Raw genomic sequence first — 18,653 nt, 5'->3', positions numbered from 1 at the left:
TTGAATTTTTTTAAGGAACACAACCAATTTAAGCTAAACCAAATCTGTCTTCCCTTACAAGTTCTTTTTATTCTAGCACAGAGGTTGTTGCAAAAGCTATATAATGACATATATAGTAGAAATTATTGTATAAGGCTTTTCATTTGTGGTGCCGATTCTCCAAGTTTGCAGATTGCATACAGGGAAAAAAAAAAAGACAGGGTTCCACCCCATGGCAGTTCCTAATCTAAACTGGACACTGAGTTGACTGAAGTGGAACAAATGCATCCTCCTTTTTCCCTCCAAATCGGAATTTCCTCCAGTTTGGCTCAGGCCTGTTAGAAGATGCCTCCAACGCGGTGCTAATGGCGGCACGACCATGTGCGAGCAGGGCTGGCAAGAACAGCGTGAACGAATGTGAGCCAGCGCTGTTCCCTGCGCTGCGGCTCCAACAAAGAGCAAGGCCGGCTTCCTCTCCGCGGCAGGAGCCGGCTCGGAGGGCCCGGGCTGAGGCGACCCCTCGCTGCCGGGGCCGTGCCCTCGGGGCGCCGTGCAGCCCGAAGTGAAGCCGCTGCCTTTGCGGGGCCGCTCTCTGAACCTCGCCTTCCCAGCCAGGCGGCTTTCTCTCCCGGGAAGCTCCATTTTTAACATCTCTGCCTTCACCTCACCAGCTGCACGCCTGCCCGCCACCGACACCTCCTCAGGGCATCTCGGGGCCCGCTGCTCGTGTGGAGAGGCCGGCACCCCCTCAGGTCTCCGGCCAGCCCAGCCCGAGGGCGCCCTGCCGGCAGCACCGCCCCGACAGCCCCCTCCTCCCCCCGGGGGCGGTGCGCTGACGCGGCAGCGCCGCGGCTCCTCCGCCGGCCGAGTCGCACAATTATGAGAAAGAGGCGCCGGGCCGAGACCGCTGCCAGCTCTGGGTCCCGGTGCGGAGCCGAACCAGCGCCGTCCTCCGCGTCCCACGCCTCCCTTCGTCCCCGGAGCGTCGTCTTCGCCCGGCCTCTCCCCACCCAGCCCTCCGCTGCCGCCGAGCCCAGCCCCGATAGATGGAGACAGGCCCCGCCACCGCCGACGCCGAACCACGAGCAGGAGCTGCCCGGCGAGAGGAGAACCAGAGTCGGCGCCGAGACCCAGCCCGGCCCTGAGGAGAATGGTGAGAGCCGCGGGGATGCCGCGGCGGCGGGGCCGGGCGCGCCCTGCGGGGAGGGGGCAGGGACGGGGCCGCCGGATCAGACCTGTCCCCGCCGGCTGCTGCGGCTCCCGGCCGCTCCGAGCCGCCGCGGCCGCTGGGGCTCCGCGCTGCCGGCTCCCGCTCATCTCCCGCCCGCGGGCCCGGCCCTCCCGGAGCTGCCGGCCGGGAATGCCCCGCTCCGCCCTCCTCGCGCGGGGCCCGGGGCACCGCCGGTCCCGCTGCCGGTCCCGAGCACCCTCCGCGCCCCGAGCAGCGCCGGGTCCCGCCGCGGAGGCAGCGCACCGCTTGGAAACGCGAGCTCCCCGTTAGCGCTCCCGGTGCCGCCTCCGACCGTCATGGTGGTTTGGTCTAAAACCAGAATTCGCACGGTGCGGATCTCCGGGCTGCAGCAGTCCTTCCCTTCTGATCTTTACACCTATTTGATTTTTGCAGTTTCAACATGTTATGCATAAGGGAGCGTATATACACTTAGAGATGTATGAGTGTCTGCAAAGAAAACACAGTTTAAAAATCTAGCTCTATATTCTGGCTGTTAAACGGTTCTTTATTCCTATAAGTTTATTCCTTAATATTGAAAGAATTTAGAGTGACTTACCGCATCAAGTGCTTTCAAGTAATTTTGAGAATACAAAATGTGAAGTCTAAATACATGGATTTCTATAGTCTGCTTAAACTTCTAATAAGATGCTTGGTTTCATTTTAAATAAAGGTATTTCATTTCACGATGTTTTCTTAAAAAACATGGGGATTCGTGCTCATGAATCTCCTATTTCTGAGTATATCTGTGAACTGTGTGGAAATGTGGGCTGTGTTTTTCTAGAAACTGCTAATCCAGCATTCTTCTAGGAAGAAGCTGAAAATGCAACCTTCAATTCTGACTTAAATCTGCCCCTTGCATTGTACTTTTTTTCTCAGCTGAAGTAGTTTGATGTTTGGTTTACTTTTGAGGAGTGGGGGATTTGGGTTTCTTTGTTTATTTCATTTTTATTTAGTTTAGCTCTGGTGTGTTTTTTTGGTGCTGACATAGCCTAGAAATGGACAGATTGATTTTTACCATCATAGTTCTGTAAATTCGAGACTCGGCAGCCTTTCTGGCACTGTAGTGTGCTTGCAGTATTTTATATTTGCTGTGTGTTTACCAAATGTTTTAAAACCTCTGTTAAACAGGTGTTTTGGTTGGGTTGAATGTAGGACATTTTATGCAAGCTCATTTTGCTAAAAATTTCCCTGCTGCTCCATGACTATTTAGCAACTTTGAATAATTGCTGGATTGTGTCCAGCATTAAATCAGGAATTATTCTAAGGAGTGAGTTGTTCACTGTGGCAATTCTGGCTGTTCAGTCTTTTTTTTAAATGTGTCTGTGTGGGTGAGATAAGTGTCTGCTAGATCATCCTTCATACCTTCTGGTATGAGGCCATTCTTGACTTTGCTATTTCAAGGCAAAAACCTTTGTGCATGTGGAACTGTTTAGGCTGAGTTTGGACTGTACTTTGGTTTCCTGATGTACTATGATACTGGTTTTGCTTACTTGAGCTCAGCAGTGGAAGGGTCATATTCACTTGTCATACAAAGGCACCTTGAAACATCCCCTTGCATTTGACAGTTATCTCACACTTTTAAAGGTACTGTATCAGATCATCTATCTCCCCACGTGGATTATCTTGGAGAGAGTTACTCCATTGTGTTTTAAACTTTCATTTATTTTCTTGTCCCTTGAGGCTCTGCCTAACTAGTCCTGCTGCATTACCATTTTGTCTTACCACATCAGCTCAGCTTTCTCTGCTCTGCTGGTGATAGACTGCAGCATCCAAAGTCCTCTCTTTTTCTCATTGTTATCTTTGCCACTTGCTGTGCTTCCCTTTCCAGGAAGCTTTGGACCAACACCCAAAATTTTCGTGCTTCTCTTTCATGGCCCGTTCATGAGGTGCATTCCTGTTAACTGTTCAATACTCATGGATGGTCATGGCAGATGAGTGTTTTCTAAACAGAACAATTTTATTTCGAACTTAAATAACTGACACAATAGGGTTTGGCTATATTGGTTTGCGCTTTGACTCCATAATGTTGCAAATAAATATCTAAGAGGACTTGTCAGAAATTGTGTGTGAAGAAAGATGCTTGGTAGAATTTTGCAGTCTTTAAAGACTTTGAGAATGGATTTCTATATTGTAAAGCTTTGAAATACCAAGACAATATGAAATTATACTTCTCACACCAAAGTATTTAACCTGAAAAAGTGTATTTGTAATTTTTTTTTTTTTAGCTGATGTTTATTTCTTTTGGAATTCCAAATTTCTTTCATCAATGTCTACGTGTGCTGTGATATTTACATGCCCTGTTTATTTCCTGAAACAAGCAACATGAGTTCTGGGGGGGTTTTTTCCCACTTTTTTAAGGGCAGACTGATAATAAAATCAATGTGTGTTTTTCAGAATTGAAGTTTTGGTTTTGAGGTGACGTTTCTTGTATATGAGTAATTCTGTCCTAGTGCATTTTACCTTTGGTGGCTGAAATTTCAGCACCTGACTTTTCATCAGATAAATTACTGAATAATCTCAATCTCTGTGTGTATTTGGATAAAATACTTATATAATTATTAGAGCTATGTCACTTTTTTACCTCTGATATTGACAAAGAAGTCTGTGTGCTTCATTGGTTCTACAAGAAATAGTCCACTTTGCCTGTGGTAGAACTTGAACTTTTGTTGCACACTTTCTTTGTATTCTCTGGCCTGAAGCCCTTTTTTTTCTCTGCAGTCTTGTTATTGTCTTTTTTTTTTTAATTTAATCCCTTTGCTTTTGGTCACATAACGAGAATGTAGAGGTGATGGTGTCGTATATCTTGATACAGCCAGTATCACTGAAAGTGATCTACCTAATCCTTGGTTTCTGTTATTTTTATTATAAGAAGCTTTTCTTATGCTTAAATTATAGGTGTTTTTGTTTTTAACAAAAGAACAGGAAAAGTAAACCCCCAAAACCTTAGTGCTGGCTGGCTTTGCTCCCTGTCCTGGCTCAGCACAGGATTAGCTGGGCATCCGTGCTGCTGTGCAGGAGGGGAGGGAGGATGTGCAGGAGGGGACTTGTCTTTTCGGTAGCATCCAGTCATTAAGCAGCCAACCAGCTGCATCTCAGCTTGGTGGGACCACAGTCCTGAGCAGCAGTGGGGATCCCAAAAACAGTCTCCTTCACAGCTGTTCCACTGATGGAAGGAACATTAGTTTTCTTGAAGAGCGGTGAGGCTTTTTTTCAGCCTTTACTCCTATATTTGTTTAGTATGTAGAACGAGAGCCACTTTCTTTAACTGCTGGGTGTGCTGGACCCACAGAACAACACAAGTTTTTCTCCTCAGCCATTATGATTTTTGCACAGAAGAAGGGATGCTGTTAGGTGAGCAGAGGACAGTTCTTGCTCCTGTGTTCTTTCCAATACGAAAAGTCCAGTGAACTTCTGATGGGATAATGAAATGTAAAACAGGAAAGAAGCTGTATATGACTCTTTCCTTCCCAAAAGTTGGCTGAAAAGTGTCCTGAACATATGTGGAATCCAGGAAGTAAAATAACTGTAATGCTAATAGTGGTCCTGGTAGTTCTGAAAAGCTGCCGTATGGAAGGGCAGAATATTTAACTGTAGCAAGTGGTTTGACAGCACATGGTATAAGGAGGTTGCAGGATTAGTCTGTAAGGTAAATGTGGTTGATTGCCAAGGAGATCTTAAAGTATGGTACCAAAATGACAGCACATTAAAGCTTGGTTTACAAGTTATGCATTTTTTGCCCCTTAGCTAAAGCAAAATTCAGATGCTACTGAAATGGTAGGCTTAGATTGAACCTTAATTATGGGAATCCTGAGTTGCATCACAGTTATATTTTATTTAATCTTTGTATTAACAAGAGTAGTACAAGTTTTTTTTCCTGAAGATTTGTACAAACTCATTCTAACTTGAGCTGGTTCATGCATTTTGTTGTCACATTTTCTGAAATGTTTGAATACTCTGTGTGTGTGGCAAATGTGCAATTGCTGACTTAATATATGTCAACCCATCTTTGTTTCATTTGTTCTCAGCTCAAGGAGGCTGGAATAAGATTTGTGTGAATAGCATATCTGGTGATTTTTTTACAGCTGCAAAATGAAAATTTTAGAGGCTGATTCGGTCAGTAATTAGTACTCTGCTGCATGTAGCTGGACAACTGATGTTTTTAGATCACCCAGCTTCAGAAAACAGTGATGGTAAACCGTCTGTGAAGCTTTAATGGGACTTCATTTATAGCCTGTCCTAGTTTACATCCTATACAGTCCAATACCAAACGCTTATTTTGTTTAAATACACATTGTGTTTTGCAATGAGCATGCACCAGGCCAATACACAGTTTCAGTGAGTGTAGTTGTGTGCTTATAGTTTGTGAAAATTATGCACGTGGGTCTTACCAATGTCTAGACTTACTTGTGGTAATTTAATTGCAAGAATTTGAGACCTCTTTTTGATTTGGAGAGCACTGGACCTCTTTTTCAAGATTTGTAATAGCCTGGTCAAGCTTTTTGTTTCCTTGTTCCCAAAGCCTGGTCTGAATGACTCCCAGTGCTATTGGATTCTGCCTTTAGATTGTTTACTGCTAAACTGAGCAGATGTAAAAAGAAAAAAGGAAAGAAGTTGTAGTTTTGAGAATTGGCATATTGCGATTAAGTTCTGGTTTGCTGATTTTATTTTTTTTTTTATTTTTTACTGGCAACCTTTTGGGTGATTAATGAAGTATATTTTTGCTGTGTTACACTAAGTCATTCTTGCTTGAGAATACTTTCTCAGTTACATCTCTAAATGGGTTTAATCGAAGTATTCAACCTTTCACCATAACTGTAATCCTCAAAGCTTGGGAAAGTGTCTGTTACAGCTCAGTCTGTGGTAGCACAATGGTTTTTGTAATTGAATCTCAGTTTTTGTTCCGTGCTTTGTTCACACTTAGCTCTACCCAAAGTGCTACTTATTTTCTTTATCTGCTTGATTCTTGTCACCTCTGCTAAGAATCTTCACTTTGTAGTCCCCTGACTTATGCTGGGTCAGATTTTGCAAGATGTTCCTGGCAGATGGTTCTTATCCAAATATCTGCTAATTTTTTCTCTAATGCTGCAGTTTTTATGAGATGTGGACTTGAAAAACTTGGCTCGAAAAGTTTAAGTTTAATAAATAAATCTACATTTATGCCTTCTGCAAATGAATTTCCAAATGCTTTGTTAGGAAAACTTAATTTCACAAGAACTTAAGACTTAAAAATTTCTAGAGTTGGGGCTCTCCTAGAGCTAGTATTATTTAGCAGCATAGTCCTTCCCACTCTTACTCATTTTATTGACAATATCTTTTCTGACTGATCTGGAGTGCTTGAGATGTGTTGCAGGAAAATAACCTCAGGTTAACGGTTGTTGCTCAAGCCCTTTGCTAGCTGTTCCCACATGTGCCAAAGCTCTTCTTAAAGGTGTGTTGTAATCCAGTCAAAACTCCTCTAAACACTGCCTGTCTCCCTTTCACCTGTCCCTTTGTGCTTCCTTGTGTGCTCAGTCACTGGGGATCTAAATTGAATAAACTTCTTGTCACCTCTTTTCCTTTTTTTTTTGTGGATTATTTTGCTGGTCATTTCCCTGAACCAGCTTCCATGTGACTGCATAAATGCTGGTGCTGGTATGAGATAGGTTGGGATCATGTGCAGAGGCTTAGGAAAATGGGATTGTGGCACCCCAGACTTGACAGGAGCTGTGAAGCTGGATTGGAAATGTGAAGTTGGATTGCTGTAAGGGGCCTGAGATTTGGTTTGTGCTATTGCATTAGGAAGTGTTCAGTTACTCTGTGCATCACCCATGGCACATGAATGTTTTCTGGGTCTCACAGCCTTGTGCACAGGCAGGGATGGAGCTGTGCCAACACAAGTCAGGTTCCATGGCCTCCTCAAAGTGTAAACCAAATTGCTTTGTAGCCTTGTCTAATTGTACTGCAAGCACATGGTGGCTATTCTTCAATACTCCTGTATCTAAATTCTTGTTCACAGAGGATGTTTTTCTTGACCTGCTTTTCTGAATGTGTGCTAACAGATTCAAGATCACTTGTTTTTGCCAGATGTGCTGTGCTCCAGTCTGTCTCTGAACTGAGCTGCACGAAGATGAGTTTGATCCCTCCCATCAGGTTATTTCTGTTGGCAAATGATTCACTGCTGGTGACTTGTCCTCGTGTAACAGAATATTTCTGGATTTGTCTCAGTGTTCTTAGCATGCAGCTTTTTAGTGCTGTTCCCATTCTTGTTTAACTTTCTCAGGGAGCTGAACCTGTTTCTTTGAGTTAGGAGAAACCAAAGCTGCATTCTGATAATGTATCTGCCAGAGCTCAGCACAGCAGCCGTGTGGACAGATTCAAAGACAGTCATGTTGCTCTACAACATTGTTAAAATTGCATGTAGATTGGCTTTGTGTTGTGAGTGTAATGCAGTATTCTAATTTGTGGCTAGAGCCAGTCTGAAAAAGCTGTTTCCTTTCAAAGCCTGTCCCTGGTGCTGCTGCAGGTCATGCAAGTCTCCAGGCATAACTTCAGTCACCTGGATAGGTTAAATTATGCATGTGCTTAAGTGACACATGATTAGAGCCTAAAAATACCAGTTGTGTAATTACAGAACTGTTAATCAACTTTCTCTTCAATTATAAAAATCAGTTAATCTACACGAATAGGTGCAGTTAATGATGTTTTAAATGTCAGAGTCTTACCAGTTTCTCCTGTGCTCCCTGGCTGCATTATTGTCTGTACTTTGCAGAATCCTGTTAAACAGCAAGTTTAATAAAACTTCATCTGAAGATATTAGAAGAGTACATAGCCAAGGGTGATCTGGACAAAGAGTTTGAGAGAGATTCATCTTGAAGGAACTCCTGCTTGTGGTAGTAACCTTGCACTAGTAAAGGATAATAAATCACTGGTACCTTAGCTGACAAATATCCTAGAGAACTGTCCAGGAACGTAGCTTTGTCTGGTGTGGCAATGCCTCTGGCTGCAAAACTGGTTGGAAGAGGCCCAGTCCTCCTGATTTCACAGGCTCTTCTTTACTGACCCCGTTACTGCTGCTGAAGGCGTTCATGATACTGCTGCTGGCTGGCCTTGGGGACAGACAGCCCTGTGAGCACTCACTGGCCTCAGCCAGGGGCACGAAGTACTGATGTGGAGGTTGGGATGGACTTTTACCTCTTAAACTGGCATCAACTGGCTTTGCAGCCAGAGGCATTGAAAAACAGAAATATCCACTTAAATAACCTTTGCCCTTCTAATTTGTGCAACTTCAAAAATGCTTTTGATGAGGATTTATACTTTTGCCTCATTAAGTAATTGGTCTGTCTTAGTCTTGATTTCTTTTATGCAGTAAAATAATTTTTAAATTTTTAGCTGTAGAAAACCCACGTTTTGTGGGCATGCAGTTTTCAATATAAATCTTACTGCTCCATGTGCAACACCAGGACTCCTTGTTGTTAAATTCTCTGCAATTGTTTCAAGTGCTTTAGTGAAACAATGTGGCCTTTTTATGTTGCTTATATAGGGAAAGAGGGCAGAAACCACTCATCACCCTTGTCCTGGTTCGGGCTGCCAGCTTGTGTTACAGGTGAACATTCTGCGTGCTGAAGGCTGCTAACAAACGAGTCATTGTGTGAATGTGTCCTCTGGTTGTGCTCGGTGTTTCCTGGCCCACAGGAGAAATATTTGGTACTGGGATAATCCCTCTGTGGGACAGCACAATGCAGCAAACCTTGGGCTGTGCTTTCCAAACAAAGCTTTTCTGCCTTCATCCTGTTTCCAGGTTGTAGAAGGATGTTTTCTGGTCACCTGCAATATGCAGAATACAGGTAGACTTTGCAGAGAGAGGGAGCATTGTTCATAAGAGCTAATTAGGCAGTGAGTCCCCAGGCTTGCTCAGTGGAGACCAAGGGGGATTCAGAGCAGATTTTTTTCTCTCTGCAAAGAGGATGTAGAAAAATTAGCACAACTGAGATAAGATTAGTCATTTTGACTATCCTCTTGGGCATCATTACTGGGTTTTGGGGGGTTTTCTGACAAATATAAAGATCTTACATGTAGGACAAGAAAAATCTTTAGTAATTAATGTATTAGGAGTTGAATGTTAATTATACCATGAATTAGAACAAATCTTCAGTACCAGATGAAAATGGTATTCTTAAACATAGGGTATGTGCCCCTCCAAAATGTGACTTTAGGCAATATGTTCTTGCTTCATTGGCAGGTCTCTGAGAAATAAAGCAATATAGTCTTAACTTCATTTCCTTCCTGAGTATCAGGATGCATGTGCATAAAAAAAAAAATAAACCTTTTTGTGTGATAGATCTGTAGTCTTTCCCTGGGTGGCTGGAGCCTGTGTGCTTTTGGGGATTATACTGATGTACCTTGACAATATGGTTAGATCAGCTCAGCTCTTCTGCCATCCCAGTATCTTTCTCCTACCAAAGGGGATGTCCTTTACTTCCCTTGTTCCCACCCTGGCCTTGTGATTCTTTCTTGTGTCATAGTAGTTTTCTGTCCAGTTTGCATCTGAATGTGTTTATTCTGACATTAAAGCTACCTACCTGCTTTTTTTTCTTTTTTCCCCCTGAGAGTAATGTGCTGGTTTAGGGATCTCAATCAGTTCCCCAAAGGGCAAGTGCACAACTGCAGGAGGGGGAGAAGTAGCAGAGGGATGGGTGGGAGAGCAGAGTAGGAACTTGTCTTCTCTGACTGCACCCTCAGTTTATAATTTGAAGAATTGCATCTGTAAAAGCAAACATTTCTCCTGTGTTTCTTGGCTTTGCCAGGACCTCCACCTCCCTACTGGTGTCTTTTGTTTCTCTAGAATGACTGTCTTCACTCTTCTCCCAGCAGGCCAGGAAGGAGCCTGTCCCAGGTATTAGTTCAGTACAGCTTAGACAGGTCTTTGTGCCACACACCACTCAGCATTGGTGAGTTTTACTGGAATTTAGCATGCTGGAAGAAACAGAAAACATTTTCCATGTGAAGTCGTGTTGTGGTCTCTAGTTGTTTCCCCTATCCTGGGGAAAAAAAATCCCAAATCAAAAAAACGTAACACACCAAGCAAAAAAAAACCAACAAAAAAGAGGGTACCTTATTTCTAAAAATAATATATTTAGTTTCTGAGTAATTATTTAGATTTGTGGTATTTAACAAAGAAAAGCCTCTGAAAGCATCAAAAGCTCAAATAACCCTGAAAAAGCGAGGGTGGAAATTTTTAAAAGTGCCTAAATGAACATTGTATATTATTTCAGACAGTAGTTAACTGCTTTCACATTTCCATAACAAACCTACTTATGTTTCTTCTTTGCACTTTCTAGAGTAGAAAACAGAAACTACTTGAATAGTTTTAGTGGGGAACTTCATCTTCTGATAAGAGTTTAGGTACATGGATGTCTCTCCAAAGCTGTCAGAGTTCTTGTGCCCCGAGGTGGGGCTGTAGTCAGTGCTCACTGAGCAGCTGCAGGCTGAGCTGGCTGTGAGAGGAGAGCTGCTGCTTTACCTTGACTGGAAGTGTAACTGAATCCAGTAGCTCTTTGTTATAAGCTGTATTTAAAAATGCTTTAGTCTTTGTAATTTGACAGTAGGTGAACTATAGCAAATTCTTGTTTTGCCTTGCTTTTATGCAGGTCATCCTACTTTCTCCAGCCTGTTCTAATCTCCCAAGGAGTCTGATCACTTCAAAGAGTTGACCAAAACATTTGCTTCCCCTACTGTGCCTAACAAATACTGGTGCATTGATGTGCACGTATGTACAGGCAGGGAGAACCCAAATTCCAGATCTGTTTCAGGTGGGTCTTTGGTTGTTTGTTTGCAGATGGGGCTCTTTCCTAGTTTCAGCAGTTTTGATTATAACAATAAAGTTGTTTTCCCAGATACTGTGTCTAAACAAGTTCTGTGAAATGTCATCATCCTTAGCAGTGGTCTGGTGCTGTCTCCTATTTCATGTGCCCACTCATATGTTCTGTTGCTCTTCCTTCTCACTCATACTATTCAGAGAAATATTACTGATCTGCCATAATTAATATGGGCATAGGCTTCCTTTTTAAAAAAATATTTATTCAAAGAGTTGTCTGAGGCCAGCTATGTTAAAAATCTCTTAGTGATAACAAGTTTCCATTGCTTAGTAAGTTAATAATAGCCTACTTAAGTCAGGAGGCACCAGAATCTTTGCTGTGATGATAGAGAAGTGTCTTTCTTTGCATGACACGAAAAATAAGTCAGATCTGTAAATTGAACAGGCTAAGAAAGTGGTAGAGCAGGACAAACAGCATCCACCCTTCCAGTTTGCTTTTGTAGTTGTAATGTGCTTCAGCACATTCTGAATTAATCAGATGTTCATACACTTCATGAACTAGAAAGGGAGGACTTTTCTTAAATCTGCAGCTCAGATATCGCTGGAGCATCCTTTGCACGAGGTGAGGGGGTTTGCAGCCTGTAAAGCTGTCTAGGAACAGCGGCTGCCAGAGCTGAGGTTTCTCATCAGGGAACAAAGCGGAAGCAAATTGAGGGCAGGATTAATTATTTGGCTGGTCACACAAGCCCTTTCCCACTGCTTTATTTCCAGAGGTGGCCACCACTGCCTCCTTTCTTGCATCTGTGACTAGTGTTCCTTCCCTGTGTGAATGAGGGAGGTTGCTTCAGGAGACAGCAACCAGATCCAGACAATGTGAGCTGCTTTACTGCTGAAACCATGCTGCAAGCCTCATTCCTTCCAAAAATAAATCCAGAGTTTATAGGATTGTCTGTTGGTACATCCTCTGTGGCATGTGCAAGGTAAGCCCAGCACTTGCCAGAAATGTGAGGTATGAACCAAACTAATACTGCCATGTAGAGTAGATCTGGTGAGGCAGGAAGCGCAGGGCTCTCGGCAGCCAGCACAGCGTGTCCCATCCGTCCCTGCGGAAGGGACCGGGGAGAGGCACCAGCCTTCATACCCACAGAAATGTTTTGGCCGACTGAAAAAGACTTGGCATCGTTCTCTGTGTGTGTTGGTGAGTAGGAATGCTGACTCTATCTTCCTGCTGCTCCTATTTAAGAGAGTGTGTAGGCTTGCAGTCTGCATCTGGTAGGGCGAGAATGATCACAGACTGCAACTGAATCTTTGGAGCTGCGAGAGGTGAGGAGGATGCAGACTGTACAGTTGGATCATTGTGGATAAGGAAGGGAAAGGAGGCTGGATGTTTGAAAATGTGAGAGATTTGAGGTTGGTTTATATGGGTCATTCAACATAATTAAAAGTGGATTTTAAGTGAGGAACCCTATCAGGAAGAAGCAGGCACCGTATGACAGGCTTGAAGACAATCCTATGGACTTTGCCATGACTTTTTTTGTTTGGCTTTTGTTTTAATATCATTTGAACAAAGTGAATATTGAGAGTGAAAATATTGGCTGAAAAGCTGTAGCTCTTGTAGTTACAACCACACACACAACTTTCTTATCCTTTTCTTTCATCCGTGGTGTTAAGTTTTAGAGAATAAAGAATTATTTTCATCTCCTTTGAAAACTCAGTTGTTTGTTGCTTTTAGTTCATAACTTCATTATATGCTTTGAAATACGTTATTGAATGCATCAAAATGCGATTGGTCTGTGAACTCAGAAGAAATAATTTATAGATTCTTTAGCAGGGCTAAAAATTTTAAGCTTTGTATTTCATTAGTTAGGAAGACTGCAAATGTAAACTATTTAGAAATCAATTTACTTCAGCTCACAGTAATGAAACTGGTTTACCTTCTGCTGTATTTTCTTTTTCCTACCAAATTCTGTCAATGAAAGTTGTTGGAAAATAAAATTCAAAATGTATTTCTCTCCTTGCCTCCCCTTGGGTTTTCTGAAGTCGTGTTCAGGAACAGCTTGCCATCTGCTGTGCTGACACAGTCTCAGGGAGTCTCTGGTTTTGGCAAGTTTAATTACTGTATCTGGTATAATTGGGCACTTAACTCTGAAGGTGTTTATTGTTATATCAGCTGAGAAAAAGCCAGTTTGAAATTACACCAGTGGGTGACTGTCTTCTGAAATCAACGGATGGTCCATTCCATAGTGACCTGAGCTATCTGTAGAATCAGTTGGGAAATATTTTCTAGGTGTATATTAATATTTATTTAATGCCTTGTCTGGATGGTGTATGCATTTTTTAATACTTTCTGAAAAAGAGGAGTAATTTTATGGATGGTCTAACTGCAGAACAGCACAGACCTTAACTTGTTAGGCAAATAAATTCATTTATTTTAAAATGTGCTGCATTTACACTGAATTTTCCACTGAAAGACCTGTATTACAGTTAGAAGATAACTTTCCCAACAATATGAGTAAAGTGGATTGAGTTTGAATGTAATAAAAATATACCAAAAATATTAAGTCTGTGGATTTTATTCTAGATCATCAGGGTTAAAAGTCACCACTTAATAATGCTAAGTTCTGTATATGAATTTAGAGTATTCTTAATTAATCTGCAGAAAAAAAAAATCCATAAACAACTGAATTATGTGCTTGGTAATCATACAGTGAAATAATTATCTCAAAACCAGACTTTAGATGGGAATAATTTTCATCGAGTTTGAGAGAGCTGTAAAAATCCCTTTTGACAAATCCCGATTACCGTTTGCATCCGAAACTTCACGTGGATTCAGGGAGTTCTGTGGTGGCTTCATTACGTCAGAGAAGAACTTGATGAAACAATAGCTACTCTGTTAGAGACCTGGATTACTGTGAAATCTGTTCAGAGCAAATCTCCTGAACTGTTTAATAAAAAATAGGATTGCTGAAGGTTTGTTTTCAGCACTAAGGGAGCCATTGAGATGAAGATTCTTATCTTTACTCTCTGGCTCACTTGAGATCTGCTTCCCATGTGCAGAATTGACAGAAGGCTTTCTCTGACTGCCCTCTTTCCTTGCTTGCTTCAACAGTTTTTACTGTTGAATGTAAACCCAATAATTTTTTTGCTGTCAAACAATCTATTTTCAGGACTGTAGCAGTATTTTCACTAGAGAAGTTTTTCAATCCAGAAAACTGGAGCTGTTTGTTTTTTTAGGAGTGCAGTGAAGCCTGGTGAGCTGTCCTGTTCAGAACAGGATCTTCAGCATAGCAGAGACACCTTTCGTGCATGATGGGTCTGTCTGAGCTGGTCACATTCTGTGACAAGAGATGCCCAATGCATCTGGGGAAGAACAAAAACCAAACAACTTCTTGTAGATGAAGCTGGTAGTTGTTTTAGAGTAAGAAGTAATCCTGATGCAGCAGGTAAAATATCCTTGCAAAAATTTTCATTTGTAGTGAATTAAACAACAATTAAGGTTAAAGTACAATTCTTGTCATTTAGAGTGACATTCTTCACAGGGATATGTTAAAGCACTGAACAAATATCTTCTGGCATTGGGATAATGTCTGAGCCTCTGTCTTTTGAGTATTGCACATATACATACTTTCTATAGAATTGAGTACAAAAAATTGAGGTTGACTGATATTGTAGATACTGAGTTAGGAAAAAGTTTTGTAGGTGCTGTGTGTGTGTTGTGCATTCTCTGGACAGACAGCACTGTTATTCTGTGTCAAAGAGTTTTAAATGTAGCTCATAATACTAGCTGGCCTAAATGCTTTGTTTTCTTCCCCCTCTTTTAAAAAAGCAAACAAAAACCCTCAAACTAAGATTATAGAAGTATGTAACTTTAAATTGAAGGGGAAGCTAGTAAATTAAATGCCTGGGGTTTGACAGAGCTAAGAGTTTAAAACAAATGGTAGCAAATATATGGCATTAAACTATCTAACTTTGTTTTTTTTCCCCTTCCATCTGCTTATTTGCTTAGTTAGCTGAAGTTTTGAAGTTTCCTCAAATGAGAAGTGTTTCATTAAGAAACTGAGATGTGCTCTGATAGTATTTTTAATACAAAATTTTAACTATTTTCTTTGGTAGATAGACATAAGTGTCTTTCAGCTAGCTCTCCACCCCATACACAATGGTTTAGTTACTCAGCTCATCCTGGGGTGAACATTTTCAGTATCATTCAGTTGACTTGTCCTAAAAGCAAGTCCAGGTGCTTTGCCTGGATTGTGCTTCTTACCGCCTTAAGGATTTGAAGCGACTACAAGAAATCTTTGCAGTGAGCTAATGATGTAGAGGAGGCTCTGTAACATTATTAAAACCTATCTGAAATCTTTCATTTGGAGCATTTTATTTATGCCTCCTTTTCCCACTAGGAGCTCAGTGAATTCTAAACTACTTGATATGCATTAACCTAATTGGATATTGTATTTATCACAGTTGTCTGGCTTTGTTTGGCTTTATTCAATGTATCTAGCATAAAAGCAATAAGAAGGAGGTTTGTCTGGAATTTCTGCCTTTCAGCTATAGCTGCAGAAGGCCGGTTCATGGCTAGGGTTGGTAGTCTGGGCAGGGATCACAGGTCAGTCCCATGGTGTAACACGTGTCTGGATAATGGAGTGGATTTCTGAGATAAGAGATCCTCTGGTAAGTCACAAAGAGTGTGTGTGGTATGCATAGTTATATAAGAAGCAGTAACTTCAAGTTGGAACATTGTCAGTGGACAATTCCTTGAATAGACAAGCTAAAGGACATTCTTAGTACAGTATGTCTCTTAGAAATGTTTTGAAATTTATCTTGTTGGCTGTAAGTGACCTAGACAGATAGGACTCCTCTGTGGCAGTGCTAGCACGACTGGTCCTGCTGCACATAGTTTCCACTGTGTCTTCTTGTTTTCAGGCTTGCTGAAACTTTCCTGTATTTTCTTCTGTCCAGATGGAAAATAAATGCTTTGGAAAATTTGAGGCAGTGGAGAAGGAATATAGAGTCTATACTAATTTTTAAATAAAGGACAAATAGGATTGGCAGATTTTTCCTTGAGAAAGTATTGCATGTATTGAAGTGCCCTATGGTGTAAGCAGAGATTTGAAAGATGAAATATGAGATGGTGTAGAAAGTGATATGATTTCTAAATTCAAAGCTCAGTCTATGCAATCAGTAACTGAAGTCCCTGTTACTGGCCCTCCACAAAGGTCACAATTTGGCAAATTATTTATTAGTTCAGGTCAGTTTCCTGAATCAGTGGGGAGCTTTATTGAAAAACTGTCAGGATTACTGCTGGGTTGGTGTGCACTGTTGCAGGCTCCGGGGCAATGTAGTTGGGAAAAGTTAAATTTTAGTTTTGTAACAAATATTGTTACAATATTGTAACTTATGATCTTACAATAGTATACAGTATCACAAAAGAGTAGAAAAAAATAAACTGGGATCTCTTTGTGCATGGAGAAATTCAGAATTGCCAGCTACAAATATTACTTATACCTGCCATATTTGTGTTACTTGAAAATCATGCAAGTTATTTTGAGATTTTGCCAAGCAGGCAGGCTTACTTTCTGTAGAGAGAATAATTCAGACCAAGCCTGTTGAATAAACTTTGAGAATTTCACAATAGCTTGATAAGGCTTTGCCATATTGCCATGCATCAATTGCTAGAAATTAATTGTCTTCTTATTTTATAATAATATATAATATTTTATAATATACTGAATCAGAGGCTCTTAAAAACATGTGAGCCAAAGTGGGGGAGAATGGTAGGTGGTTGATTTTTATTTCCGAGACCTGATCTCATCTCTTTGGTGATGTTTTGGTTTTTGGTTTTTTTAAAAAATTTTCTTTTTTCACCTGCTATATGCAAAACCTGAAATTATAGTTTGTGGTAAAAAATTCATTCTACAAAGAGACTTGCTAAAGTTATCCAGTGTGAATTTCAATAAAGATAACATATAAATCTTGAGCAGGTACATTTAAATAATCTCTGTTATTGGAACTTTGGAGTGCTAATGCTGAATCAAACATAGCTAATATTAAAATGGCCATGGTAAAACTTCCATCTGTTATAAAAGGCCATGGGATTATCTTGGCATTTAGATACTTCCAGAAGTGGAAACAATTGGGCACATTCTCTTGAGTTTGTAATTCATCAAATACTTGTGTAAGTTTTGTTTTGAATAGCAATTAAAATTATTTCAGCATTGGTGAAACTGTTGGGAGAGGATGTATTAATTTAAAATGGTGTGAAGTATTTCTTTTAATCATGATTCCAGAGTGAGTATATCTCTTCTAGATGATTGAATCAAATTGTGTGCTTTCTGCTTCTTTATTTTCATTCAGAAGTAGTGAAAGACACAGTGAACTTTGCTCAGAAGTCAGTACAACCAGGATGATGAGGTATCTTGTTAAAGAAACCTACAGCTTAAAGTCTGTGCAAAATCCTTGTTGTCCCTCTGTTGGCAGCTTTGGGATGAGGAGTTGGTAGTTACTGTAGTACGTCTTCCAAAAAGGTAAAAATGAAGAATTTTTGTGTGTACAGACAAGGTCCTGCCAGCATTGTTTGATGAGATGTCTTATTGTGGTGAAATTTTCATTGACTCACCTGAAAAGTGAAGATAGTTCTGGAATACTATAAACTGTATTAAAATTTTTCTTGTAAGTCTTAAATTTTATTTAGCCTGAGAGATTGAGAATGCACAGGAAAGAATATGGGAAGCTAAGATTTTTTTTCCCACAAGAGGCAATTTTGAAAGGAAAGAAAGTAAGTAGTTGAAAAATAGCTCTCTATATGTTGATGCTACTTGTGCTTTTTGCTAAAAGGCTCCTGACCCGTGTTACCCATAACCATGGTGTGAAGTGCATCTTCTAAAAATACACTGGGAAAACAGAGCACTTGGAGCAGCAGGAGCTGTTACTGGAAACAGAGTTTGGGGGTGGGGGGTGGAGCTGTGTGTCCTGTTCAGATGATGAAAAAGCTTTAATAAGAGTATACAAATTTTCTTAAACAGTCTGATAGCTTGCATATTGATTTTTGACTTCTGACTTTATCTCCTATTTAACTTAATCTTTAGCTGATGAGGAAGTATTTCTTAGAGGTAACTGCTGCAACTAATTTATACTTAACAGTGTCCTCATATCGTCTTCCTTTTTCTGGTCGTTGCAGGAACATTATGTAATAACAGTTCTTATTTACATGGAAGGCAATACTTCCTACATTTTTAATGTGATTTTTACTCATTTATGGGAAGTGTCCTTTTTTTTTTCCCCCCCCACTCTCAAAAGAAAACAAGATTCTGGAATTAAGCAAATTCTGTATAAAATCTTCTTCAATAAAGATTAATTACCATACAGGCATGCCTCTAGAGAGAGTCTTAATTTTACCAAAAAGTTCCAAGTATGTTTTAACAACATTACAGAGCTGCTTCTACATAAATAACTGACTTGAGGTGACTGATAGACGTAGTGATGCTGTGCTGAAAATATTTGTACTGCAGAAGAATTTGAGAGAAGTCCTTGAAGAGTGGCTAGAACTACATTCTTTAAGAGAAAAATTGATGAATGGTTAGTTGTTTTGTTTTGGGGGCTTTTTTTTTTTCCTCTTTTTTTGGGGGAAGTGTTTATTTTGAAAGGTGGTGTTGC

The 18,653-nt window shown here is 40.8% G+C and overlaps 1 protein-coding gene across 2 annotated transcripts in view; it reads left to right on the top strand.

Annotated features, from left to right (window-relative positions):
* The first annotated feature begins 456 nt into the window (after positions 1 to 456).
* TRPM7 (transient receptor potential cation channel subfamily M member 7) overlaps positions 457 to 18,653 on the top strand; it is a 52,377-nt gene continuing 34,180 nt past the window's right edge. For both annotated transcript variants that reach the window (XM_086849886.1, XM_086849885.1), the window contains exon 1: positions 457 to 1,132. In XM_086849886.1, the coding sequence (XP_086706012.1) occupies positions 1,130 to 1,132 (3 nt within the window). In that variant the 5' untranslated portion in view covers positions 457 to 1,129. The remainder of the gene's footprint in view (positions 1,133 to 18,653) is intronic.

Source organism: Cyanistes caeruleus, chromosome 13, assembly GCF_971803275.1.
Source record: "Cyanistes caeruleus chromosome 13, bCyaCae1.hap1.1, whole genome shotgun sequence".
NCBI classification, from domain to species: Eukaryota; Metazoa; Chordata; class Aves; order Passeriformes; family Paridae; genus Cyanistes; species Cyanistes caeruleus.
This window is presented reverse-complemented; position numbering and strand designations above follow the sequence as displayed.